Source organism: Medicago truncatula, chromosome 4 (assembly GCF_003473485.1).
Source record: "Medicago truncatula cultivar Jemalong A17 chromosome 4, MtrunA17r5.0-ANR, whole genome shotgun sequence".
NCBI classification, from domain to species: Eukaryota; Viridiplantae; Streptophyta; class Magnoliopsida; order Fabales; family Fabaceae; genus Medicago; species Medicago truncatula.
Genome location: NC_053045.1, coordinates 246001 through 272683, shown reverse-complemented (window position 1 = coordinate 272683; position 26683 = coordinate 246001). Strand labels below are relative to the sequence as shown.

The window sequence follows — 26683 nt, the reverse complement described above, 5'->3', positions numbered from 1 at the left end:
ACACAACCGCCTAACAGTGAAGGTGCATTGAAACACTCACATTGCACTAGCAAAGAAGCAGGTCAAGGACAGGGGTTATCGGAAACAGGCATAAGTTGTGAGGTCAGCCCCAGATATGTGGAGTACAGGTGCAGAAGAACATGGGTTATCAGAAAGAGGCAAAAGTGGCTGGGGCAGAGCCAGATAACTGCACCAGAGTGGAAGGTATACGCAGTAATAGGCAACATCAGAGTTCAGACATGCCTATACTTGCTTGGCAAACAATAACTTGAGGCTGTCTGATGCAATTCAATCACTTTACTGATTATTTCTAATCTCAGTCGTTAACTATGACCCCAATAGTTGTTACTGATAGTTAATATTTCTTAGAATAAACAAGAGTTTTCTAACTCAATATGCTCTTAATAAAATAAAATGAAACTGTTATTTCAAAATATAACTTCTATCATCATACATGAATGGAAAGGGGAAGTAAATAGAATATGCCCATTTAAATATCAAGGCTTCTAAAATTTATTGCTCAGGGAATTTTGACATGTAAGATCTTTCAAATTCAAATACACATTGCTGCATGGTTCAGTCTATTCATGTCCCCACAATTTCCATCAATGAATCCAGAACCCAGAATCCACATGCCCGCAGGCACTTCATGTTGTAAACAAATTTATTTGCATAAATACATATTTTGAAAGATGTTTCGTCTATTATTCTCTAGGGACAAAAGCCAAGGTGACTGAATGACAAGACTATAGCTACACATACAACTATATCAAAAAGCCAAACCAGTGCCAAGAAAGAAAATAAATGTGATATGAATGAATCGAACAGCCAAATAAATACGAGAGAACACTCGGGACATAGCTACCACTGGATACCAGATTGCCTCTTACTATAGGAATAAGACAATAATTGAGCAAACGTGCAATCTACAATTATCGGGCTTCATCCTCAAGGTTGCGGAAACCGTTAGTCAAGTCCTCATGTAACTGAGTAAATTTGGCAACCAAAGCGGCTTCCCCTTCAGCTGGATCCTCGAATTTCTGAGACCTGCAATAACAACAGACCAACATAATAAGACCTACTTTACATGTCAAAATAAGTCATCCAGAGTAGCAGTAAAATTACTCACACTAAACGATAGAAGAGATCTCCCAAACGATGCTTGATGAGGGTGTAAGTTATCTTCTGACCATCAGTACCAGCTCCCCTCTCTACTGCCTGCAAATGTAGCCAGTTTCACGTTAAAGATCGACAATTTGAATACAACTTAGCCATCTTACTGAAATCTCTTCTTAGGCTGATGTAATACTAATTACTAATAACACCCTTTGGCTGAGCTATGACAAAGAATGCAAAACATAAAGCAAAAAAAATCATAGAATATGTGAGTGAAGGATAAAAGAGATACAACACTGCTAACTTGAACCTACATGCCTACATTTAGATGGATTTTTCATTACTCTAATGTACAATTGTTTGATTCCTTACACACCATACCTGATTTGCCAAATTGTAGAAATGAATAATGTTGCGCATCATCCAGACAGACTTGTAAAAGGGACAGAACTTGTCATATCTATTACAAACACAAAAGAAAACAATATAAGAGAGACAACAAGTAAAAACACTAGCATGAGTCATGATATATCGAAGTTAACAATTTAAAAGGGCACTTACGGCGTAAAAGCATTTTGAGCAAGGTAATCCTCTCTCAAAAGTTTTGCAGTTTCTAAGGTGATCTTGTCTCCTTCAGCTAAAGCATCCTTTCCCACAAGCTGGAACAAACAGGGATGGTGAATGATCTAGTATAGTTTACTATTTTACTACTTAAAGATTAAGTGCGTAGACATCCTGACAAACTTTGTCCAAACAACAAAACAATACTAATATGTTAAAGATCCACTTATCAGACTATCCATTGCATGGACTATATTATGCAAACCAGGTTTAGACTGGACATTACTTGATAGTCTGTCATCAATAATTTATGATACCACCTCTATTTCAAAAAGAAGCTGAATAATTTTCAACCCATACCAGGAAAGATCATAGGAAGATTTCTTTAAACAACACAACCAAGATGATTAATGTGCGAAGGAACACACCTGGACAATTTCATTCAGATCGTCTTCTCTTTGCAGAACTTCACGGGCCTTTGTCCTAATGTTTATAAAATCTGGATCAAATTGCTCGTAAAAGGATTCAAGTGCCTGATGATAATATAGAAAATATTAAAAATCATGATAATTTTTAAGAGCCCAAGCACAAGCTATATCCATTACAAATGATAGCTTAAGAGAAAACACGAGTTACAGAGACAACAACTCTAGGACATACCGTTGAATACTTTGAATAAGATATAAGCCAGTTCACAGAAGGAAAGTGCTTCCTCTGTGCAAGCTTTTTGTCCAATCCCCAGAAAACCTGCCAAGTAGCAAAAGATCAACTTACATGACGAATGAAAGTTCTGAAAGAATAGGCAAGAATAGGTAGAAGAAATATAACCAAGGCGATCATAGTGACGAGGGACAACAAGGGTTTAAGTAATTTATGGGCATCAGAAAGACGACCAAATGCAAAATTTATTTGCAGGAAGTTGCCCTATATTTTGACAAACATATATTTGATAGTAGAGTATTACCTGAACTATGCTGAGGGTTGCAGATGTCACAGGATCAGAGAAATCTCCTCCAGGTGGAGAAACAGCACCGACAATTGTTACACTACCTGTCCGTTCAGGACCTCCAAGACATTTTACTTTCCCAGCACGTTCGTAGAAAGAGGCTAAACGTGCAGCAAGGTAAGCAGGATAACCACTATCAGCAGGCATTTCCGCCTGTGGAAAATACCAACCCCATCAATTTACAATGATCGATGTCCATGTTTCTCCATGTATCATTAGTCATTATTTATATGATTATCTATTCTACATTAGTGGAGAAAGAAACTCCAACATCAGAAACTAAAGCTCAAAAAATAATATATCATTCAGAAGAAACAAATTCTTTCTAAAAGAAACTGGTAAATAACTGTCATTGCATAATTGAAATTCTCACCAGTCGCCCTGAGATTTCACGCAATGCTTCTGCCCACCTAGATGTGGAATCTGCCATCATACTGACATTGTAACCCATATCTCTAAAATACTCGGCTAAAGTGATTCCTGAGACTCGAAAACAAAATATTATCAGAATCTAGAAGATAAAAAAAAAGGGGTATTAAAGCTCACAGCAGTTAATATAACAAGGTTTCATCTCAGGTAAGAAATACGGGAATATAAAATGGCATATCAATATGCATAATTTGGGTCCTCAATTTTTACACTAAGCACAAATTAACTACAAAATCTACTGCCCAGAAATAACAGGTCCTGAGAAACACTACTCGTTGCAATACTATATATACTTTTTCACATTCCAAATATTGACAGTAGAAGAGAACTGGTAAAAGATTAATAATTATGAACAAAAAAAAGTTTTAGAATTGAGGAGGTAAGAAATCACCTGTATAAATTGAAGCTTCACGAGCAGCCACGGGCATGTTTGAAGTGTTAGCCACAAGTGTTGTACGCTTCATGACAGATTCTTCACGACCATCAGGTAATGTCATTGTAAGTTGTGGAAAGTCCATCAGAACCTGAACAAACATTAAAATGGTTTACCAGCTGCATAACAGCAAGAGCAAGCACAAATATTTGTTATACATAACGTAGAAGGAAGCATACCTCTGCCATTTCATTTCCACGTTCCCCACAACCAACATAAATAACAGCATCAGAATTTGAATACTGTCAAAGAGGGAAAAAGGAAAAATTAAGAGGTCTGCCAAATTATTAAAAGCGGTTTATAGTTACATCATCGTTGTTCCTTGACATGGTGTGTTAGGATCACCTTAGAAAGAGCTTGACTAATGACTGTTTTACCACAACCGAAAGCTCCAGGTATGGCACAAGTTCCACCAAGTACTGAGGGGAAAAGGGCATCAAGAACGCGCTACACAAAACAGAAGTCATCAGGTACAAAACTATCAGAATTTGATCATACACAAGGCACAAAATAAAGAATTTGATCATACACAAGGCACAAAATAAAAATTAAGCTTACCTGACCAGTAAGAAGAGGAGTATCAGCTGCAAGTTTTGATGCAACAGGCCTCGGTGTACGTACAGGCCAACTCTGAAAATTGGTACAGTATGTATATTAAGTTCTAATAAAGGATAAGGAAGACCAATACTTCAATCAAGCAACTAAAAAAAAAAGAGATGGCCACAAACCTGAAGCATGGTGAACTTCTTTTTGACACCTTGAAACTCAAGTTCCAACACAGTGTCCTGCAAATAATAGAAATAATGTAACCAAATATTGCAAAAGATATAGAGAAGCTCGAGAGTACAGGAAAAAATATGTATAAATGCATTTAAACTTGGAAGAGCTGCCATAATACACATAAACACATCACTCTAAACATAAAAATGAAATAATGGACTTGAGAATGATCTTCTAACAGAAATAGAGCTAAATAAACAACAGAAGTTTAACCGACAAACCTTCAAGGAATATTGGCCAGCTGGTGCTACATAGGTAACCTTTCCCATGGCATCAGGAGGAAGTGCGACACGGTGTTCCATTAAACTGTTCTCGAAAACAGTCTGCAATGGTAAATAATCAACAAAAAGATTCAGGAAAAAAATCTACAAATAGAACATATATATAACAACGCATAGGCTAATCTAATTGGCTAGAAAACATACAGCATATAAGTCTCCACCAGTTAATAGATCTCCTTCACCTGTCAGCAGTAATAAAATAGAACAGAATATCAGAACAAATGGGATGTGTATATGTTTTCTTTATAGAACTTGACCATAAAATGGAACAATATGTACCAATTTTCTTAGGCTGAAATTCCCAAAGTGTATCTTTGTCAAGTGCAGGAACAGACACACCACGAGGAATATAGACGTCAGCAGATATTTTTGCAATAGTTTTCAATGGCCTCTGTTAAGATAGAAAAGATTCAAATTTTGAAAAGCCGGCAATTGAAATCAGATATTTATAACCAAATATTGATAGTTAAAAGAAAAACCTGAATTCCATCAAAAATATTTCCCAATATTCCAGGTCCCAACTCCACGGACAAAGGCTGTTAAAGTTAAAAGAAATGAAATAGTACTTATCAACCAAAGTACGCAAAAGAGAAAACAAAGAAAAATAAAAAGAAATAGATATAGAATCAAACCTTGTGAGTACGTAACACAGGATCATTAACCATTAACCCAGCGGTTTCCTCATAAACTGAAATTGCAGATTTATTTTATAAATTAAAAAACAAACAAAGGGAACAGAAAATAATGTATTCTATCTAAATTGAAATATACTGTAGTGATAGTATAGAAGAATCTAGAAGAAGAGGTACCTTGGATAGTGGCAGAATCCCCTTCCAAACGAATAATTTCACCGATGAGATTATCATTACCAACACGGACGAGTTCATACATAGCAGCACCATTCATGCCATCAGCAATGACGACAGGTCCAGAAACCTGTTATGAGATTCAAATTATGGATGAAATCAATAAATAGTGATATAAGACAGCAAAAGAAATTGAATAGCAGATAGATCGTGCGTGCGTGCGTATAAGTATGATGAATGAAGAAGAAATCAAAGATCAAATGAATTAAAATTGTGAATCGTGCAGTAAAGTAGTAATAAATAATGAATTCGATGGAACTGACTGACCTTGCGAACATAACCGTATTCACTCTCCTTCTCAGAATCTTCGAAGGTGGTCATACGAGCTCCTCCATACACGGCAGGCATTTTGTTACTTACAGATCAGAGATGATGATGATGATGAATGAAATTGAAGAAGAAGAAGAAGAAGAAGAAGATCTGGATCAAAAACCCAGGGGGTGGAGACAGAGAGAGAGAGAGATAGAGATATAGATCGGGAACTTCTTCTGTTTCTTTGTTATATATGATTGATTGATTGATATTTGATGATCAGATTAGTAGTGCCTTTGTGTTTGTGTTTGTGTTGTGGTGTTTATTTTTTTTTATTTTTTATTTTTATAACAAAACAAAACAAATAATGACCCGGGTGCGGACACATGTTATGTATGTATGTGGATCACGCTCTTTCCTCTTTTTTTAACTGTCTCTCTCTCTCTATTTCTTGCTCATATTTTACTACTGCTGCTTTCTTTCTTTTTTTTTTTATCATCCAATCCAAACATGTACTACCACTCCTTCCCACGTCGTCATTTTCACTCTTTCAATTCATTCTTCTTCTTCAACGTCCTCCATTTTCACTCAATAATTAATTACTTAATAATATATTCATTTACCTTCCAGATTTAACTTGTTTTCTCTCTTTACTTTATGAAAATTGTTGTTGACACATATGCAAAGGCCGAGAAACACGAGTAATTTATCTAAATATCTCTCAGCAGTTAACTGTCGAGGATCTTCTGTTACAAATCTGGCAGAAGCTCTCTCACTCATTATTCATCGCATCTTCCAAAATTATTTTCCAAATCTCTCTCAAAAATCTCTCTACAAAACTCAACCAAATTTATTCAACAAAATCACAATTAAGTAATTATAATGCTATTAACTTACATTTTAGTTGTTATAAATGTTTTTATTTTTTAGTTTTTGAGTAGATTATTATATTTTAGTTTTGGAATAGATTTACATAGTATAATTCATTTTTAGAGTAAATGTTAGTTGCTTAATTTAGTTAAAATGTTTGTATGATGTTTATGTTATAGTTTAAAATTTTAGGGTTATATTTTAATTTGATGTTTTATATTTATTTTTTTATTTTAGTAAGAGTATATGATTTATTTTAAGAGTAAATATAAGTTAGAATAATTTTTTTATATTTTACGTTATAACAAAAAAAATTATGTTACTAATTTGAAGGTTATTTTTATGATTTTTAGTGTCTATGTATAATTTGCACATCAAGTGTTTGATGAAATGTTTGAATGAGTTTTTTATTGATTGTTTTTAATTTCTTACTGTGTAGATTGGAAACAATGGTCAGGTGGATCGACGTTCATGCACAATTCAACGGCGGAGAACCTCAGAGGTTGAAGGTTCGGTGCCTTGGTGTAACGTTAAGAGGTCTCAAGGATGAACTGACTGAATTCAACCAAGGAGTCAACCCCAGAGACACAAGGAGGGTGGAACACGTTCGGTATAAACGTCCAACACTCGACGAGGGGAGAGCATCATTCACTTAGGTGGAGTTAAAGAACGATGAAAACGTGACGAGCATGTTTTGGGAGCACATCATGTTCCAGTGGATCGATATGCGGGTAACGTTGCTGAGATCAACTGAAGATATCATCAACAGCTTGATTCCGCCAGAAGATCGTCATTAGTTAAAGTAAGGTGCATTCCAACTATAACAATTGTCTTACCTCTGAAATAGGGTAATTCAAACTTGCCAAACGGGCAGGACTCAAGCATTTCGCTCGAAAAGATTAAATTCTTGTTAGGCTGGTTTAGATGAAGGTATTAAGTGTCAAGGAATGAACCTCATTTCGTTGGCACTTGGATACCATCATCTAAAACAAGTCTAACAAAAATTTATTCTTTTCAAAGAAAAACATAAATGTCGGACAAAATGCTTGAGTCATGTTGTTTGGCAAGTTTGAAATTACCCCTTCAAAGGTAACACAATTGTTGTAGTTCGGAGGTACAAACGTTCAACTGCAACAACTGTCTTCCTTTGAATTGGGTAATTCAAACTTGTTAAACGGCAGAAATCCAGCATTCGATGAGCATTTTGAAAGATGATATTCAAGTGTCAAAGAATGCACCTCATTCTTTTGACATTTGAATACCATCATTTAAAATGTTCATCGCATGCTGGAGTCCTGCGGTTTAGCAAGTTTGAATTTGCCACATTCAAGGGTAAGATAATTATTGCAGTTGAAAGGTACATTCATAAAATCATAAACTATTCTAACATAAACTATCCTAACATATCATAAAATCAATAAAACTTATAAATCACTGGTTGAACCGCATATATAATATGGATGACTCGGTTGTTTCCTTTAGTTTCTATAATAAAGTGTATTAAATCAGATTGAATTTGGGACTCATTAGACCATTTTATATAATAAAAAAAAAAAAAAAAATGTTTCAAGAACAACGTGAGAAAATCCACCCACTCCAAGTATTTCTCAACCCCTTAAACCTGCTTCCAATATGCCTTGCAAAAAGAGTAATTTGTGGAACTTGTCAAAATACTAATAATTTACTGAAATATTTTTTAGCAAATTTTCATTTAATTTTAGTATTCATTGTTTTTTATATTTATATGTATATAAAAAGAATGTCCTCGTAAGCTTAGCTCGGTTGGTATGAACAATGCATAAAATATGCAAGGTCCGGGGATTAAACCTCAACCACCACAAAAAAAAAAATATAAAAAGAATAAAGTAAAATTTTAAAATTTAAATGATTATAAGTCACATACATTCATATCCATGACTTTAAAAATAATTATAAGTTAAATGTTTTCAATGATATGATAATAGGTTAGATTAAGACTTAACATTCTCTAGCGACAAATTTGATTGTGGATACCACTCTTCATGTAAAGGATGCGATGACTTATTATGGTAATTGGGATCAAAATTTCCTTTTTAACAACATAACTAAGAAGGTGTTAGCTCTCGCAGCTCCTTCTAGTGGTGATGGTCCTGATATTATTGGTTGTGGGAGGCATGAACACGCGACAATGCTGAATCAAAAGCACTTATAATTACATGTAAGATGATAATCATGCTAACACCGAAGCGAATGGAAAATTTTTGAGAAATTGGAAGGTCTTCGTCATATTTAAACATTCATTTGGTTGTTGCTCATGATCGCATTTTAACTAATTATCATTCAAGGGTGTTCGGGCATCCTCAAATTGTATTTGTTGTAAGACTAAGGATGATACTATTTTTTTTTTGTATTTAGTGGCTAGAATTCATTTTTTTCAAGGTGAATAAATGAGGTGTTTAGAGTTTGAACCCTGACTTCTACATATAACAATGCAACTCAGTATAAATGAGATTTTTTTTTTTTCTTTTCGGTCAAGGTATAAATGAGATTTTTATTAGTTAATGTTGCACGTTTCTTACTCTTATTTAGAGGAATTTTATTTCAATAAATATCATTATACTTTATTTTGTAACACATGCTTATTGTATAAGTTACTTTTGTTAAAAAAAAAAAAAAAAAAAAAGATTAGTATAATAACATAACGAGTTAGACAACAAAAATAAAAAAGAGAGAAAAAGAATTAAATGTCAGAAGTGGGATTTGAACCCACGCCCTCTTTCGAAGACCAGAACTTGAGTCTGGCGCCTTAGACCACTCGGCCATCCTGACGAATTGATGTTGATGATGAGTTCGGTAATAATATCTTATTGATTATCATATAATAATAAAAAGGAATTGTGTGATGGCAAGAACACGAGCGTAACTGATTAAGGAAGGAGAAGCTTAGCTTGGCAGTTGAGTTGGGAAAATGAATTTGGCTTTCAATTTGAATTTGAGTTCATCACTATGTATTCATAGGAGAAGGAGAAGCCACACACTCAACAATGTTAATAGGAGGAAATCAAAATCCATTTCCATGGCTATGGCATCTTCTGTTACTCAGGTAAGGTTTCCATTCTAATTATAGATAGATAGATTGGGTTAATCACTTTTAATTAATTAATTAATTCATTTGATTTTGAAGGCATATGATTCTGAACTAGAAAACAATAAGCATGAGCTTTTAACATCTGTCCAAGACACACAAAGAGGACTCTTAACAACTCCTCATCAACGTTCTTCTATTGAGGAAGCTCTTGTTAGTTACTAATACTAGTACTACTCTATTTTCATTCAATTTCGAGCATTCTTTCTTTCTTTATAATCAATCATCAATGTCAGGTGAATGTGGAAGGAAGTAACATGGGTGACCCAATTGATTTTAACAAGTTGGATGGAACTTGGCGCTTGCAGTATACTTCCGCTCCTGATGTTCTCATTCTCTTCCAAGCTGCTGCTACTCTTCCTTTCTTTCAAGTACTATCTATTTCTTCCTTCCTTCCTTCCTTCCTTACCATCATTTTCCCTGTTTTCTTACCTTTTTTTTTTTTTTTTTTACTTCCTTTGCTTCTGTCATGAGATAATAGGTCGGACAAATATTTCAGAAATTTGAATGCCGTCATATCTCTAATGGAGGTATTATTCGCAATGTTGTCCGCTGGAGTATTCCTAATTTCCTTGAGGTATTTCCCTTTACTTTTTTACTTTCTTACTTGCCTTCTTGCAATCAACTTCCTAAAGTTCAGACTATGGAATTGTGACTTCCCCATATAACTGTCATCATTCTTAAAGTTGTCTATTGTTTCATTCATTCATTCCCCCTCAATTTCTGCAATATCATGCACAGTTTAGCTACTCCTCAATTCATACTTGATTATTCTTTCTTAGAGTTCAATGTGCCAAAATAAATGTCATTTTTATTCCTGTTACCAGTGATTGCTTTTATATTATTGAAACTGCATATGCATTGCTAGAATTTGGTTTTTTAGGCTTTTCAGAGAGTATGACAATATAACTATACCTCATCCTGGATGAAGAACTAATAATGTATCTTGAACATGACACATGCTTTAACAGTTTAGCCTTCATCGCAGTAGACATGTTGTGTAAATTAAAGACCAGGGATTCCATGCTAGCTAAAAATTTCACAGTTTTTATCTTGAAGGGTGTGTTAAAATATGCGAGAAAGTGAAATAATATCACTACTCAAAAGTCAAAACCTAGTTCCTTTGATTCTAGGAGTCGCACATACTGCTATCTTGCTAACACCTAGCCTAACCTTAGATGGTTGCAAAAAACTAAATTGGATGAAATACTTATTCTTGAGGTCTGTTGCTCTCACCTTTGAGAAGTGGAATATTATTAAGCACTAGAGGGTTGGATTTGGACTTGGATACAAATGCATCCAGTATAAGTTACGAGCAAAGAAAACAGGGCAGTATGCCCGAGCTGAGCAAAGAAGTGGTCACACTTATTTGATTCTCAAAGAGCATGGCAGAAAATAACTGTCCAGTTTGGAAGGTGCATTAGCTCATTAATATCTTCCAGGAGAATTTGGAGAGCAAGATATATGCTGAATGACATTTCTTGACCATATTGAAAACAACTGTCTAGAAGTCCTAGCTCAACTGTCAAATGCCGAAATTGCAAGGCTGGACGCCATGACCTGGGTTCGAACCCGGGACCTCACAGTTGTGTGTGAGTTTATTTTCAGTGGATTACCACTTCATCGAAGACCCAAAAAAAAAAAACAACTAGGGAGTCAACTTCAACGATTATTTTAATAATAGAGAGAGGGGGAGGAAGGGAGGGAGAGAGAGAGAGAGAGAGAGAGAGAGAGAGAGAGATTAATTCCACTTAAAAAGAGGTCATATCTCAGCAAATATAGCATTACTAGAATTGATATTGCTTTAGAAGCCGTTGATGAAGCGGCCATTGTGATTTCTCAAAATTCCTCCACAAGAGGAAGTGTCGCTCCTAGTAGAATGAGATCCATCCACATCCATCTTGAGAACGTTTAGATATGTTGTTATCTGTTCACATTAATATTAGTTTTTATAATAACATGTAATAAAATGGAATAATTTGCTATCAAGTTAGCCTCAACGGTTCATCTTTAAATCCCTTTCTGATTTCTAAAAGTTGTAGCATCTTTCACTTTCAGCTTTGAAGAAATATTGACAATATATCTTTGATTTTCCCCTGAACTAATTAAGCTTAAGTGTCCTTCCTTCGTCAGCTTGAACATGTTTACTTTGGTTGAGATACAATGGTGCAGGAACAAGAAGGTGCTACATTGGTTGTATCTGCCAAGTTCACTCTTGTATCGGTCCGAAATATTTACCTTCAGTTTCAAGAGGTAATCATTTTAATATGCATGAACATGTTTATTACTTTGGTTGAGATACAATATACTTACACAGATGCCGATATTTTGCAACATATAATTTCTCTTTTCTTGTTATTAATTAAAAGGTTGGTTCTAATGGTTGGAGAGATCTTCCACGTTCAATTTGCTTTTGATATTCATTACAAGGTGATAACTAGGGTACCCATGGAAGAATGGTGGGTAATTTACCCCAACCAATACACATTAGCCACATAAGCACATTTTTAAGTGTTATCCATGAACTATCTTGACCCCACCAACAAATTGCTCATTTTCATTGGTTGGTGGGTAAATTACCCACCATTCTTTAAAGGTAATCTAGAAAAAACCTCATTACAATTAATGACATTTTTTCCATGCCCCATTTCCATATTTTATTATATGGTTTACTATTACTCCTCAAGAAATGTTGGAGTATAAAACATATATGCTAGGCAATATAATCTGATTTGTTATTATGATGGTGATCCCTGAAATTTCACTTCCACATCATTAAGATTAAGAAAAGGATCATCATACATGATTTATATTCTGGTATGAATACGACATTGCCTTCTTTGGTTGGTATGATGATTACATAACAAATGAGCAATTTATACCTGGCAGATCTCAGTTCAAGATATAAATATTAGTGAACAGCTGCAAGCTCTAATATCTCCAGCAATACTACCACGATCTTTTATAAGTTTGCAGGTAAATCAACCTTAGTATAATCTGTTGCATTTTTCATTTGTGTGCACTGTCGTACTGGCATTCGATACGTGATACCATTGACACTGATAACTTATGTCATAAAACTGTTTCTGCATCAAATCAAAACTTCGGTGATATATTTGTGAATGGCCTAATGGTAGTATATCTGCATGAGGATCAATGCAGACAAGATATGCATACGACATAATTGTTAACTTATACAGTGTGTTTTTCTCTTGCAGATATTGCAATATCTCCGTGCTTTCAAAGCTCAATTTCCCGTGAGGAATCCGGGAAGGTATATATATGATGGGTCACTTTGTTTAATTAATTAGTGTCTTTATTGGAAAATTATGAGTATAATGCTCTTTTGGATTGTAGGGAATCAGTAGGAGGATTATATTATCTGAGTTATTTGGATGATAATATGCTTTTGGGCCGTGCTGTTGGTGGAGGAGGAGTATTTGTGTTTACGAGAGCCCAATCACTTTACTGACGAGCATTGATCAGTAGTTTAAGACTTTTACTGTTTGACAGCAATAACAGTAACACTCGATAAGCCATCGTTGAGGAATTGGCCATATGGAGAGGAAGAAATAGATTGGAGGCCTGTAGTCCACAAGGAATTCTCATCATTGTATAAGGCAATAATGTGCTATTGTTGTTAAGTAAAATAGTGTTCATAACACATGCAACGGAATAAAGTTTGGATCTATTTTGCGCTTAAATTATAAAATTATAAATTAGATACTAAAAGTGTACCTTTGTATCAATTCTTGAAGCATGAAAAATTCTTCAATGATATGAAGACTCTACGTGTATCCACACCGAGACCAATTCTTACCCTGAGAGTAGTGGAACTAGAAAACTAGAGCATATTTCTATTTTGTATTCTTGTTGTTGTGTTGTGTGTTTTGATCAAATCACTTAAAGTCTATTTATAAGTCACACACACTACTATCAAATAGAAGGTTGACTCATCTTAATGACCTTTTTAATTTTATATGGTCAATTATTGTAAAGAGCAATTAACAAAGGTTAATGCTAATTACTTAAAAGAAAGAAAATGGACGTTGTTAACTACATAAGACATTGACCATTTTAATTTCATATAATTGTGTATAATATACATAAAACCATATGACTATATGAATCAATTAAAATGTTCAACATTTTTTATATAAAATCAAAGACGTTTCTTCAACGTACAATTTATTTAATTTAATAAATAATTATAATATGCTGAATTTAATTATATATTCTTTGTATTCTTTGTACTAGCAAAAAATACAATAATATTCCACTTAAAAAATTTATATTTTGATTAATTAAATTCTTCAATTTAATCATCAAATAATAAAGTAATTCTTTAGTAAGAATTAGAACACTCGTTTGTGTGTGACCCTGTAGGTTCAATACTAAACTGGTAATAGATTAATCAAATTAATATATTAATCAAGGTAGGCGTCTAGTAACACTCCTTAACGTCCAGGTGGTATGAAGTATTATTTTACTTTCAAGAACCAAATAAAATGACATAATATTTTTCTTCTGTCGTTACAACTCTTGTTAACTCTAGAGCATGGTAAAATTGTCAAACTCTAATAAGTTAACATATATGACTTAAGAAACTCATTTCTTCTTTCATTTAGTTTCCATGGCCAGGGTTTTGATTTTATCATAGAGTTCAAACTCATTACCAAGAATTGACGGATCCCATCTTGATTAGTCATTAATTATACAAGCATTTAATCGTATCCAATATCCTTTCAACTAGCACCCTAAGGTATTAGGTGTTCAGAATCAAAATACAATAAATAACATGTTAATTACTATGACAATCTCAAGTCAAAGAAAATTATTATATTCTTTCTTGAGAACTTTTCTATTGACAATTTAAGGTAATGTCGACCATTAGAAATTCTCAATTGAGTCAGTTTAATGATCACATCTCTATATGCATCATCTATATATGTAATTTAATAAATGAGACTTATTAATCTTTATCCAATAAAGACTATCACATATATATATTGATCTATCCGAATTATTGATGTCCTATTCACAACAATCATACGATCAAGAACAATTTAGATTAAAAAATAATAAAAGACTTGTTTCTCATTATCATAATCTCTATCATGATAACAAGTCTATAGTTTTAATCAATGACATTATCAAATTAACTATTTCACTAAACAGTAAACAAGATAATGAATATTTATTAATTCTAAAATTGGCTACATAATTGATTGGATCTTGGGCATCTCCAACAGTTGTGATATTATTTGAACTTGCTACTTTTTGGTTGAAGGGGAGGGTGTTGTAGATTTGTTTTGTATCTATTGATTTCTTTTCATTATTGTATATTAATATAGTTTGTGTTCAATGTAACTTAAGTGCAGTTCAGTCCAGTAATTAAAGAACACATTATTTGAGCTGTGAATTGTGGTTAAATTCTACTTGACTATCATTCTAATTCATTTTATTTGAAGCTTGGATATTAGAACATTAAATCGTGGGTACACCGGTGTGCAACACTTTATCCAAATCACCATAGATTTCAACAAGTCTTGCATTTATTCATTTTGAGTTCAGCTAAAGGTTTTAATAAATATTTTTTTCCATGAAGTTTTTAAAATTGATTGATTTTTACAAACACCTATGACTTCTAGAATGTAAGGATTGACTTGACTTGAAGTACCATTATTGCTGAACTGTGGATTATAGCTTTGTTAGAGGCACAACATAACCTCTCATTACACTGGTGTGGTTCTGAATTCCAACAATTTTTTGCCTGATATTTTAATTTTTAAATATTCCAGAGGTGCGTTCTTGATATTGGGTAATGCCCAGGCTGAGATTGAGCAAGGAAAGTCTTCGAATATATCTGATTTCATGTTTAGGCTGAGACTGTGCTGCAAAATTTAATCACAAGTCTTCGAAGTCCTGTGCGGCTTACTGCACAGGGGCGCACCCTAAGTTGATCCCCATCGTTGAAGCCCTTGATAATGGTTTTCTCAAATGACGTCGCATTTCACATAGACGGTTATCAATCTCCTTGCCTATATAATCGTGACCCATGCTTGAGCGTTGGAGTGTTAACATTCACTTCCTCTATAGAAGCTCGCTTTCTTCCACACCATGCACCACCGCGACAGAAGCCATTTCTACGGCAGAACCACCCTCTGCATCTCTTTGCTCTGTATGGGGCATATCATAAATGAAGAAGTTGATGTGACGGTGACATGGTAATAATATGGGGCCGGCAGCCATAATACGAGGACCCATTCATTAATGTAACCTATATGGACCGGCAAGTACACAATTTATTTTTGCTTTTCTAGTTTTGGCTAAAAATTAATATCATATCTTTTTTTCGGTTACATAATAACAACAGGAATCTGCAAGAGCAACAACATACCAAAAATAGTATTAGTTATATTAATAAAAAAATAAATAATATTCAATTGTTAACCAACCAACCAATGTCCTTCGTATCACATAAATCATAATAATGACCACATGGAACTCCATTCTCATATTTTCATCCAACCTCCAATTTCCCTTCATCCTATCTATATATGAACAAAAGAGATAGAAGAAATCTCTATGGAGAGTAAAAATTCAAAAGAGATAATTGATATAGAGAAACTTCCAGATCATGTGATGATAGAGATATTCATAAGAACAGAAGTGAGTGATTGGACACAAATATCATGTGTGAAGAAGCAGTGGGCATCTCTTTTTCGAACTGAATGTTTTTGGCAAGCTGCTCTTTCTCACATCTATCCATTCACCAATCCTTCTCAAACTTGGCCTAGACCTATTCCTCCAGGTTTAGTCAGAAAGTAAGTAAAACTTGATTAAGATTGTTACTATCAGGATTTGAGTTCTGATTCTATGTAGTTTATAGTATATTAGTGTTTCACAAATTGATATTGTATGTTAATAATTTCAGGATATTCATGACCATACATATAAATCAACAATTATTTGAAAGAGCAGCTTCATTTTTCTATTATACCTTTGGAAGCTCATAGTGGAATACTTCACGGAACCATGATTGGTGTGTGTGGGATGCCCCACCTTCTTTATTTTAGGCTTAATTGCACTTTTGGACCCCTATCTTTTCAAAAGTTGCGGTTATGGACCCCTAACTAATTTAAATACAAAACAGCCCCTATGTTTTGATTCTTTGACAGTTTTGGACCCCCAGTCCATTGTTGACTCGGTCAACGCTGACGTGGCACCCTAAGTGAGGTGCCACGTGTCAAATTTTATTTTTTTTTGCCTTGGGGGTCCAAAACTGTCAAAGAATCAAAACATAGGGGACTGTTTTATATTTAAATTAGTTAGGGGTCCAAAAGTGCAATTAAGCCTTACTTTTATTGTTACACTTATGTCTTTTTGGTATATATCTTTATGATTTTAAGTTGGTTACTATGCCAAAAAAGAGCTTAGATAGCATTTTTTTTTTGCTATAAATAGCGTTTTTACTTTAAAGTGTTATCTAAGGACGGCTTTAGATAGCATTTTAACTTTTAAGAGCCGTCTAAGATTGGTTTTACACAACGCTCTAACCTATAAGTGTTATAACAAAGTGGTTTAAGATAGTGTTTTTTTATCGTTTAAGCACTATTATAGGGATGGCTTAAGGCAGCGTTTTCTCTTATAAATGCTATCAAAAGTTTGTGATAATATAACCCATTGAATGCTATCTCTTGTTGATGTACCGCCATATATCAATGACTTATTATTTAATAAATAGTATAAATTTCTTTCTCTAAAAAAAATATATTACCATTGCAACGAAAAAAATATTTTTTGGCATGTAATAATTTGAGTGTTATTTATGCAATAAAACTTTATTATTATATCATAAAATATGTATATATGCAAATGTTATGTGTGCATAACCACTTAGAAGTTACAAATAATTGATTACATCTAAGCTACAACTTAGTTAGTAGAAAGCATCAAAATCTTTTTTGATAGCATGCCATTTTGGTGGGGTTTAGTATGGGAAAGGGAAGTTGTTTCCCACCATGGGAAAGTAAATTTTAACCATTAGATAAATGAGGAACATTGATCTTATCATAGTCTCTCCACACTAAATTTTTTATTTTTTTTTGTCCCTTTATCTTCAACCTTTACAATTCATCTTCCTCATTGTCCACCACCAGCAAACTACGACATCCACACTGTTCATCTTCAACAACGTGTATCCTCTCATTTTCATTCAAGAATTTGGGATATCCTTTATGTTTTGCTTCCATCTCTTTCTTTTGTTTAACAACGTGTTGCACAATTTTAATTGAATATTGGGTTTCAAATTGATTCATTTAATTCAACCATTTTCATAATGAAAACCATTTTCAAATTGAAAACCAATTGAAAAGAGGCTTCAGCGAAAGAGAAGCCCAAAATGTGTTAATGGAAGAGTTGCATGGCTTTGATTCCTGTATTGCTTGAATTGAATGTTAAGTTTGTTTTTTGTGATGGAGGCAATAAAGTTTTTTCTGGTTTCATGTATGTTGAAGATTGAGAAAAAATTAAAAAATATAGTGTAGAGTGGCTATAATAAGATCAATGTTCCTCATTTATCTAATGGATAAAATTACTTTCCCATGGTAGAAAACAACTTCCCTTTCCCATACTAAACCCCACCTGCAATTTTCCTTTGTCTTCTTGGTCATCTCAACCTTTTTTCCCATAACAAGCAGATAGATCATGAACTTGAATATAAAAAAACAAGATATTGGTAATACAAAATCAATAAATACACACCAAATCAAAAGGAGACACAAGCTAGAAAGCCTCTAATATACCAAACAAAGAACATTGCATCACGTGGAAATAGAGGCTTAAAGCTAGAAGAACATTGTCATGTTTGGTTGACCCTTGGATCAGATAAGGCAGCTTACAACTACTTTATTCATCGAGTGAATTCCCATATGCCCTATAGTTGGGTTTCTTTTTGCCTATGTAATATTTAAGACTTGTGACTTGTTAATGCCCCATAATTGAGTTACTTTTGCCTATATATTTCAGACTTGAGACTTATGACTTTTGCCTATGTAATATTTAAGGATCAAGTTGTGTCTTCTGAATTTTTTATATTGTTTTGCACATATATGCTTCGAGGATCAAATTGATATCTGATTAAATAATTCAATGACTTATTTGATGGGTTTTTAATATAATGTAATGATTGATTTGATAGTTAGTCAAATAATTAGGGTTTGAAATTTTTTGAATTAGGAAGAACGTTACCACTAATTATTGGAAGAAATTTTGGGGACTTTGGAGTGTAGATTACAGATTGTAAAATTAGGATGCCAATTTTATATATTTGGAGAAGAAATAGCCGTTGGAAATTTTATATAATTGGGGAAGAAAAAGCAAAGCATTTTCAGCAAATCAGCCAAATTAGTCCTTGGAAATTATGGTCACTATCAGCCAAATTAATCCCTGCTTGTGTGGCATCTGACATGGAGACCCATGTGAGAGGTTAACGGCCACGTCAGCACCGTTAACACCCAAATTGAACAGAGGGACTAAATTGATCGACATATGCCAAATTCAGAGACTAATTTGATATTTCGCATAATTGAGGGACGATTTTGGCCGATCCTTACAAACTCAAGGATAAAGTTGATGATTCACTCTCTTTAAACAATGTATCAAAATATGTCGAGTCATCCAAAGCTACACTTCCTAGATACACATGTTGATTCTCGAAAATGTATAAACTCTTTAGAAAAATCACTACCACCAAACATTTGTCCTACATCGATTTAAACATGTTGACGTTGTCATACATAAATTTATCACATTTTATATTTCACAATATAAATTAATCTTCTCTGAAAAAAATATAAATTAATCTATTCACCCATTAATTTGCTATTCTATTTATGAAAATCTACACCAATTATAGTGGCATTGTCTTTGAAAAAAAATAAGACCATCTCCAACATAGCACTCCATTTTGGATGTTTAAGTGAATCATGCATGTAAACATCATTTTTTTTTTTTAATTTTCAATGATATTACTTAATAAACACCTAATATCTCCAACCCAGCACCTCAAAATAAAGTTAATAAATAGATCCTATTAATAACTCAATGTCATTGTATTTCAACAAAGTTTATTGATTTGTGTACATTTTATTACATATGGCCCACTAAAATTAAAGAGAGAGAGGGTGCTTATATAACCACCCTTCTCTATAAGCACCAAACACATTCTCTCCACAAGGAGGGTGCTTATTAATTTCGGTACTAAATAGGTGAAGCACCCACCATTGTGGATGCTCTAAGGAAGTAGACTTTTAAATACACTTTCATGGCATTTAATAGATAAACAAGTAAAACTCAAACCTATTATATATTTAAGGTTTAATTACACTTTTGGTCTTCGCATTTTGACCAGCTCACGAAAATGGTCTTGCCTCTTTCAAATCAAACAAAATCGTCCTTAAACTATCATGTTTTTGCAGTTTTAATCCTACCTCCTTATTTTCAACTCCAGAAACGCACAGAAGTGACAATTTTAGTACAACCACCTATGCTCAACCATGAAATAAATAAGGAATAAAGCATGTGGATACAAGGAATCTACTTTATTCAGCAGACTAACCTAATTACTAAGTCATGTTACATACATGAAACATGTCTTAGAAATTTGGGTTTTATTTTTAGTGTGCTGAATAAAGTAGATTCTTTGTACTCACATGTTTTATTCCTTATTTATTTCATGGTTGAGCATAGGTGGTTGGACTAAAACTGTCACTTTTGTGCGTTTATGGAGTTGAAAATAAGGGAGTAGAACTAAAACTGCAAAAACATGATAGTTTAAGGACGATTTTGTTCAATTTGAAAGAGGCAAGACCATTTTCGCGAGCTGGTCAAAATACGAGGACCAAAAGTGTAATTAAACCTATATTTAATTACAAATTTTATTGCTTCCACTAAAAAAAAATACAATTCTACTTAAATGTGCAACAGTCCTTTTTTTTTTTAGAGAAAAATGAAGTAACAAGTTAGATTTTTAATAAAAATAAAAGGAGTTATTATTAATTAGGAAAAAGAAATAAAAAAGTATAATAACATAACGAGTTAGACAACAAAAATAAAAAAGAGAGAAAAAGAATTGAATGTCAGAAGTGGGATTTGAACCCACGCCCTCTTTCGAAGACCAGAACTTGAGTCTGGCGCCTTAGACCACTCGGCCATCCTGTTATAAAAAAGAGTTATCACTACAATAATAAAAAGGAATTAACAAAAATTTGTTTGATGGCAAGCAAGAATGTGAGCGTAATCCGAGAAAGAGAAGCTTTGGCTTTGGCACTCTGAAAATAGTTGAGGATCAAGGTATGGATTTGGCTTTCAATTTCAATTTCAATTCATGATTTAGTATTCTTGTGTTATCTTTTCTAGAATGAATAGGAAACTTGAACAAAACATTAACCATATGCAATTCATGTAACAAACTCAAAACTGAGAAATGTAACATCTTTGCCTCAAAGCAAATGTCTCTCTCTGTGTTGTTTCTCTCCTTGGATCCATTAAATCGGTACCTATTACATTTCCCAACAGTCACAGCTGGAAATGTGACATCAATTTGATACTTACTTGATTATTCTTTCTTAGAGTTCAATGTGCCAAAAAAATGTCATTTTTATTCCTGTTACCTGTGATTGCTTTTATATTATTGAAACTGCATATGCATTGCTAGGTTTTGGTTTTTTAGGCTTTTCAGAGAGTATGTATGCCAATATAACTATACTTCATCCTTGATGAAGAACTAATTATGTATCTTGAACATGACACATGCTTTAACAGTTTAGCTTTCATCGCAGTAGACATGTTGTGTAAATTAAAGACCCGGGATTCCATGCTAGCTAAGAATTTCACAGTTTTTATCTTAAAGGGTGTGTTAAAATATGCGAGAAAGTGAAATAGTATCATTACTCAAAACCTAGTTCTTTTGATTCTAAGAGTTGCACATATTGTTCTCTTCCCAACACCTAGCCTAACCACATATTGAAATACATATGCTTAAGGTTTGTAGCTTTCATGCACCTTTTGGCAACTATTAAAGAAATCTTGCCCTACATGATGTAGGAACAAGAAGGAACTACATTGGTTGTATCTGCCAAGTTTACTCTTGTCAGTCCGTAATATCTATCTTCAATTTCAAGAGGTTGTCGTTTTTACTTGCATGAACATGTTTTTTACTATAGTTAAAAACTTGAGATACAATATGTTTAAACTGATGCAGGGACTTTTAGTACAAGATGCATACGTTTTCTTCTCTTGTTAGTAAAAAGTTTTTTTTTTTTTTTTTTTTTTAAGGTTGGAGTGATCATCGACTTCAGTTTTGTTTTTGATATTTGTTAGTAAATTGTTTTGTTAAAAAATTAATATAATCTGATTTTTTTTATGATGGTGAGGTGATCCCTCAAATTTCACTTCTATATTAGTAAGATTGAGAAAAATACTATCATATATAACTGGTATGAATATAACATATCCTTCTTTAGTTGGTATGATGCTGTTATAACAAATGTGAAATTTTTACCTGCCAGATCACAGTTCAAGATATAAATTGTGTGAACAGCTGCAGGCTCTAATTTCTCCAGCAATACTACCATTGTCTGTTGCACTTGCACTTTAATTTGAATTCACTATCTTACAGGTAGTCGATACCTAGATACCATTTCTGCTTCTAATCAAAACTTCGGTGATATATTTTATGTGAATGGCCTGATGATAGTGTGTTTGCATGAGGACCATTGCAGACCAGATATGTATTAGACATAATGGTTAACTTATACAGTGTGTTTTTCCCCTGCAGATCTTACAACAATATCTCTGTGCTTTCAAAGCTCAGATTCCTGTGAGGGATCCAGGAAGGTATACATATATATGCGATGGGCCACTCTGTTTAAATAGTTAGTCTCTTCGTTGGAAATTTTGGCACATGGCGCTCTTTTGTATTGTAGGGAATCAGTTGGAGCACTATATTTCCAGTGTTATTTGGATGATAATATGCTTTTAGGTCGTGCTGTTGGTGGAGGAGGAGGCGTATTTGTGTTTACAAGAGCCCAATAACTTTACTAATGAGCATTGATAAGTAGTTTATGACTTGAACTGCCTGTCTGCAATATAACAGTAACATTCACTGAGCCGGCGTTTTTGAATTGGCCATAAGGAGAGGAAAAATTAGATTGGAGGCCTATAGCCCACAAGGAATCTTCTCATTGAACAGGGAAATAATATGTAATTGTTGTGATATTATTTGAACTTGCTACTTTTTGGGGGATGGGGCGTTGTAAATTTGTTTTGTTTCTATTGATTTCATTTTCATCATTGTATATTAATATAGTTTGTGTTCAATGTAACTTCTGATATCAGATGTCAAGCTGATAGTTCTTAAATTGCGCATTTAAATAAGTATCATTTGAACAAATTGTAAACAAAGGCTAAAAACATAGACATAGATTATATGTTATACTCTGAAGTCTTGGTAAAAAGCTTCCAACCCTGTCATTAAGATTGTATTTGCCAAATAGTTCATCATACTTGATGGTAAATGTATGTTTAGTAACATGGTGGGTTTATCAAAATCACGATGAGCCACGACAACTCGCTGCTATCTTGCCAAACCACAGTGATATTAAACCTGCACTAAATGAAACTTCGAACAATCCATAAAAAAAAGTGTTCAGATCTATTGAAAATGAATGGAACTTGATGGTGGCAGTGACATGGTGATATACTGATATAAGATCCAAGGGTGATGAAATGAAGATAGAAGAATGTGATTCTGATTCTGGATAATGAGGAAGGTGATGGGGCTGGCAGCCAAAATATGGGAACCCATCCATTACTGCAACCTATGGACCAGCAAGTACACTATGGATGGTAAAATTAAAATAGATTGTAGTATTGCTTTTCTAGTTTTGGCTAAAATTAAAATCATTGGTGGTTAGGTGGTAAAAAAGCAACATCATCTCCAAATATTAATAATAAATAATATATAAATATTAACATCATATCATATCATATAACATCATAATAATGAAGACGCGTTTGGAACTCCATTTTCATATTTTCATCCAACCTCCAATTTCTCTTCATTCTATCTATATATGAACAGAAGAGATAGAAGAAACTAATAGAAGAAATCTCTATGGAGAGTAAAAATTCAAAAGAGATGATTGATATAGAAAAACTTCCAGATCATGTGATGATAGAGATATTCATAAGAACAGAAGTGAGTGATTGGACACAAATATCATGTGTGAAGAAGCAGTGGGCATCTCTTTTCCGAACTGAATGTTTTTGGCAAGCTGCTCTTTCTCACATCTATCCATTCACCAATCCTTCTCAAACTTGGCCTGGACCTATTCCTCCAGGTTTAGCCAGAAGGTAAGTAAAACTTGATCAAAGATTGTTACAATCAGGATTCTAGTTCGGATTGTATATAGTTTATAGTTTATAATTATATTAATGTTTCACAAATTGATGTTGTATGCTAATGATTTCAGGAGATTCATGGCCTTACATATAAGTCAACAAATATTTGCTTCTGATCCTGATATACAAGTGGATGAAATTGTTGGGCACAGTTATCTGTTTTTGAAAGAGCAGCTTCAACTTTCGATTATGCCTCCTCATGGTGGAATACTTCACGGAACCATGATTGGTATGGCATGCCCCACCTTCTTTACTTTTATTGTTACACTTATATCTTTATGTCCTTTTGGTTTATCTCGTAACAACTCTTATGTCGCGTTTTTTATGAGAGAGGTTAATATGGTTTCCCATAATCTAGTAAAGGCGGCCATATACAATGCCACTTCTCAGCTTTATTTTGACATATCAAACTGAATTGATCCTATGATTCTCATTGAAATGAATTAGTTCTCTAAGTTGGTTTATCTTGCTCATGTTGGATTATATTATTATTGTTATTATTTATATCAATAGTTATTAGAACTTTGATCATTCATTTTGTTTTTATTTAGCAGATCAGTTTATTGCTTGCGGCAAGTCAAGAGACGTAGCCCATGAACTTGTATCTCGAATCTGGCTGGCTGTTCTTGACAATTTGGAAGAAAATCAGCATACCTTTTGCTTACTTAAACGCCTTGCACATGAAGGGGATGTAAGTTTAGTTAGTATTTTGCTTGCTTCTTAAGACACTTACAATTTTATACCTATATATTCTTTATCATTATTTCATAGATTTGTGCAAAAGGATGAGATCTTTGTAATTATTTTTGTCTCTTTGATCATGTAATGATTTTTTGCAATAACTTTCAGCAGGTTTTTCTTCCATATCCTTACACTAGATCAGTCAAAGTTCAATGGAGGGTGTTTGAGAAGCTTTTTACAGATTTCCGTGATTGCTTCAACCATGTAGATTATTATGATATGTTGGCATGTGCCAAAAGTAGGTTTCAGCCAATACCATCTGCTTGGTTAGGTTATTAGCAAACTGAAGATTTTCAAAGCATATTAAATGTACAAGACAAATTATGTTGAAAAATATAGACCTTTATATATGATGACTACATTTCATTGGAGTAAAAGGGACTACACTGTGGTTAATTATATATATTTATACAATGAACAAAATCCCCTATTAACATGATGTCAATAGTACAAAATAATCAGATGATTTGAACAAGTATTGCTGAGGAGCACTATCACTTCACTGAGTTCACTCCATGCACAAATTCCTTTCCTTGTAAGCAAAAACACTGCTGCATTAGTACTACATACATATCTAAAGCCATATCTCTATCTCCATAAAACAAAACATCCTAAAAATCCTTGTCAAGGTCCATGATCCGAAACTATTTCAGTGTCTTTGTCATCAAGGTTAACTAATTCTTGATAACACATGCAGAAAATAATTGCATCAATTAGTTTCTTAAATGCTAAATTTTGAATGCGTGCGCATTTACATAAACACTAAAACATTGTTGCTGCATAAGTTAAACACAAGTATACAACCACCGATTCACAACATTAAACCTTGTTTTTTTTTTTAAAAAAAAAAAAAAAAAACCTATGTGAGACGGAAAAATAGGATTTTAGGGACAAACCGATAAATTCAAGTCTAAGTGTTGAGATTTTAAAAATTTAGAATAGAATCCGATACAAAGGAGAAGTTATGCAAATATAGTATTGAACAAGAGTTTTAGAGAGAAGAAGATAATTCTTGAAATGTTGATTGATTACCAAATGAGAGGTCGGAGCCGTACTAATGCACTCCATAATCCACTTGTCCAACAAGGTTGGGAAATCCATTTTCTTCATGACATCTGCAAGATAACTCCAATCTATTGAATCAAATGTTTTCTCAAAATCAACTTTAAAAAAAGAAGCATATCCTTGTTCGAGCACCTAGCATCTTCTACCAACTCATTTGCAATCAAAATTCGATGTAGAATTTATCTACCATGAATAAAAGCTGATTGGTTTCCGAAATTACATTACCCATAACACATTACAATCTATTGGCGAGCACCTAAAAAAAAATGTTATATAAACTTCCAACCGTAGATGGATCGGAAATCATTTCAACGTCGGAGACTCTCAATTTTAAGAATTAAAGCTAAAAGTGCTATTAATACCTACTATACATCATGTTTATTTATTGATTGTCACAAAAAGTCTTCCATTGAAGATGAAAGTGGACAAAAGCTTTTCATTGCCTACAAATATGCGCTCTTTATATGCATGTGATGGGAGAACAATGCATCAACATAAAACATGTGACTTGTCAAAAAAAAAACATAAAACATGTGATATATATATATATATATTTTTTTAAAGAAGAAAACATGTGACATATATTGGTAAAGTTAAAAAGTTGAGGTAGTTGACATTTTTGTCCGTGAATGTGTAACGAGTAACAACAACAATCCTTCGATGTATTGAAATTTCAAAAAACTTTAATGTGCA

At 33.5% G+C, this 26683-nt stretch overlaps 4 protein-coding genes, 1 long non-coding RNA gene and 2 other non-coding genes across 10 annotated transcripts; 4 read left to right on the top strand and 3 right to left on the bottom strand.

The window, feature by feature from the left end:
- Nucleotides 1–472: 472 nt before the first annotated feature.
- Nucleotides 473–6008, bottom strand: LOC25491171 (V-type proton ATPase catalytic subunit A). Of its 2 annotated transcripts, none has more exons than XM_013599040.2 (20): nucleotides 5740–5820; nucleotides 5416–5542; nucleotides 5239–5294; nucleotides 5086–5142; nucleotides 4886–4997; nucleotides 4751–4788; nucleotides 4547–4648; nucleotides 4274–4330; nucleotides 4104–4175; nucleotides 3891–3992; nucleotides 3725–3787; nucleotides 3504–3636; nucleotides 3057–3163; nucleotides 2642–2836; nucleotides 2338–2424; nucleotides 2106–2210; nucleotides 1678–1775; nucleotides 1498–1576; nucleotides 1130–1218; nucleotides 473–1047 (listed from the first exon to the last, which is right to left on the bottom strand). In XM_013599040.2, the coding sequence occupies exons 1-20, from the start codon at nucleotides 5818–5820 to the stop codon at nucleotides 933–935; spliced, it is 1875 nt and encodes a 624-aa protein (XP_013454494.1). In that variant the 3' UTR covers nucleotides 473–932. The 2 variants fall into 2 exon arrangements, with proteins under 2 accessions (XP_013454494.1, XP_039688940.1); XM_039833006.1 differs by having other exon boundaries at nucleotides 625–1047; nucleotides 4104–4180; nucleotides 4279–4330; nucleotides 5740–6008.
- Nucleotides 6009–9318: 3310 nt separating this feature from the next.
- TRNAL-CAA (transfer RNA leucine (anticodon CAA)) lies at nucleotides 9319–9402 on the bottom strand. The gene has a single exon. It is a non-coding gene; the product is annotated as a tRNA-Leu (tRNA).
- Nucleotides 9403–9453: 51 nt separating this feature from the next.
- LOC25491169 (probable plastid-lipid-associated protein 10, chloroplastic) lies at nucleotides 9454–13537 on the top strand. 2 transcript variants are annotated; one of them, XM_039833602.1, is made up of 8 exons: nucleotides 9454–9676; nucleotides 9758–9871; nucleotides 9955–10089; nucleotides 10218–10295; nucleotides 11891–11971; nucleotides 12608–12694; nucleotides 12937–12992; nucleotides 13076–13537. In XM_039833602.1, exons 1-8 carry the CDS (start codon nucleotides 9542–9544, stop codon nucleotides 13188–13190), a joined length of 801 nt encoding a protein of 266 aa, XP_039689536.1. In that variant the 5' UTR covers nucleotides 9454–9541; the 3' UTR covers nucleotides 13191–13537. The 2 variants fall into 2 exon arrangements, with proteins under 2 accessions (XP_039689536.1, XP_013454493.1); XM_013599039.3 differs by having other exon boundaries at nucleotides 10200–10295; nucleotides 13076–13519.
- A 2640-nt stretch (nucleotides 13538–16177) lies between these two features.
- LOC120580203 (uncharacterized) lies at nucleotides 16178–16873 on the top strand. Its single transcript, XM_039833687.1, has 2 exons — nucleotides 16178–16545; nucleotides 16656–16873. The coding sequence occupies exons 1-2, from the start codon at nucleotides 16307–16309 to the stop codon at nucleotides 16735–16737; spliced, it is 321 nt and encodes a 106-aa protein (XP_039689621.1). The 5' UTR covers nucleotides 16178–16306; the 3' UTR covers nucleotides 16738–16873.
- A 3983-nt stretch (nucleotides 16874–20856) lies between these two features.
- LOC112421414 (uncharacterized) lies at nucleotides 20857–23142 on the top strand. Its single transcript, XR_003011741.2, has 3 exons — nucleotides 20857–21073; nucleotides 22291–22400; nucleotides 22560–23142. It is a non-coding gene; the product is annotated as an uncharacterized lncRNA (long non-coding RNA).
- TRNAL-CAA (transfer RNA leucine (anticodon CAA)) lies at nucleotides 20858–20941 on the bottom strand. The gene has a single exon. It is a non-coding gene; the product is annotated as a tRNA-Leu (tRNA).
- Nucleotides 23143–23796: 654 nt separating the features above from the next.
- Nucleotides 23797–25302, top strand: LOC25491166 (uncharacterized). 2 transcript variants are annotated; one of them, XM_013599037.3, is made up of 4 exons: nucleotides 23797–24136; nucleotides 24256–24413; nucleotides 24739–24875; nucleotides 25037–25302. In XM_013599037.3, the coding sequence occupies exons 1-4, from the start codon at nucleotides 23898–23900 to the stop codon at nucleotides 25202–25204; spliced, it is 702 nt and encodes a 233-aa protein (XP_013454491.1). In that variant the 5' UTR covers nucleotides 23797–23897; the 3' UTR covers nucleotides 25205–25302. The 2 variants fall into 2 exon arrangements, with proteins under 2 accessions (XP_013454491.1, XP_024637536.1); XM_024781768.2 differs by having other exon boundaries at nucleotides 25034–25302.
- The last annotated feature ends 1381 nt before the right edge of the window (nucleotides 25303–26683 follow it).

What these genes read in the sequence shown, in the direction of transcription:
- LOC120580203 (XM_039833687.1), top strand. Translation starts at nt 16,307, where the DNA reads ATGGAGAGTAAAAATTCAAAAGAGATAATTGATATAGAGAAACTTCCA. An exon ending in CCTCCAGGTTTAGTCAGAAA is followed by an intron (nt 16,546 to 16,655) that starts GTAAGTAAAACT and finishes TAATAATTTCAG; the next exon opens with GATATTCATGACCATACATA.
- LOC25491166 (XM_024781768.2), top strand. Translation starts at nt 23,898, where the DNA reads ATGGAGAGTAAAAATTCAAAAGAGATGATTGATATAGAAAAACTTCCA. An exon ending in CCTCCAGGTTTAGCCAGAAG is followed by an intron (nt 24,137 to 24,255) that starts GTAAGTAAAACT and finishes TAATGATTTCAG; the next exon opens with GAGATTCATGGCCTTACATA. An exon ending in ACTTCACGGAACCATGATTG is followed by an intron (nt 24,414 to 24,738) that starts GTATGGCATGCC and finishes TTTATTTAGCAG; the next exon opens with ATCAGTTTATTGCTTGCGGC.
- LOC25491169 (XM_013599039.3), top strand. Translation starts at nt 9,542, where the DNA reads ATGAATTTGGCTTTCAATTTGAATTTGAGTTCATCACTATGTATTCAT. An exon ending in TGGCATCTTCTGTTACTCAG is followed by an intron (nt 9,677 to 9,757) that starts GTAAGGTTTCCA and finishes TTGATTTTGAAG; the next exon opens with GCATATGATTCTGAACTAGA. An exon ending in CCCGTGAGGAATCCGGGAAG is followed by an intron (nt 12,993 to 13,075) that starts GTATATATATGA and finishes TTTGGATTGTAG; the next exon opens with GGAATCAGTAGGAGGATTAT.
- LOC25491171 (XM_039833006.1), bottom strand. Translation starts at nt 5,820, where the DNA reads ATGCCTGCCGTGTATGGAGGAGCTCGTATGACCACCTTCGAAGATTCT. An exon ending in AATACGGTTATGTTCGCAAG is followed by an intron (nt 5,543 to 5,739) that starts GTCAGTCAGTTC and finishes ATCTCATAACAG; the next exon opens with GTTTCTGGACCTGTCGTCAT. An exon ending in TCTACAATTTGGCAAATCAG is followed by an intron (nt 1,219 to 1,497) that starts GTATGGTGTGTA and finishes CTACATTTGCAG; the next exon opens with GCAGTAGAGAGGGGAGCTGG.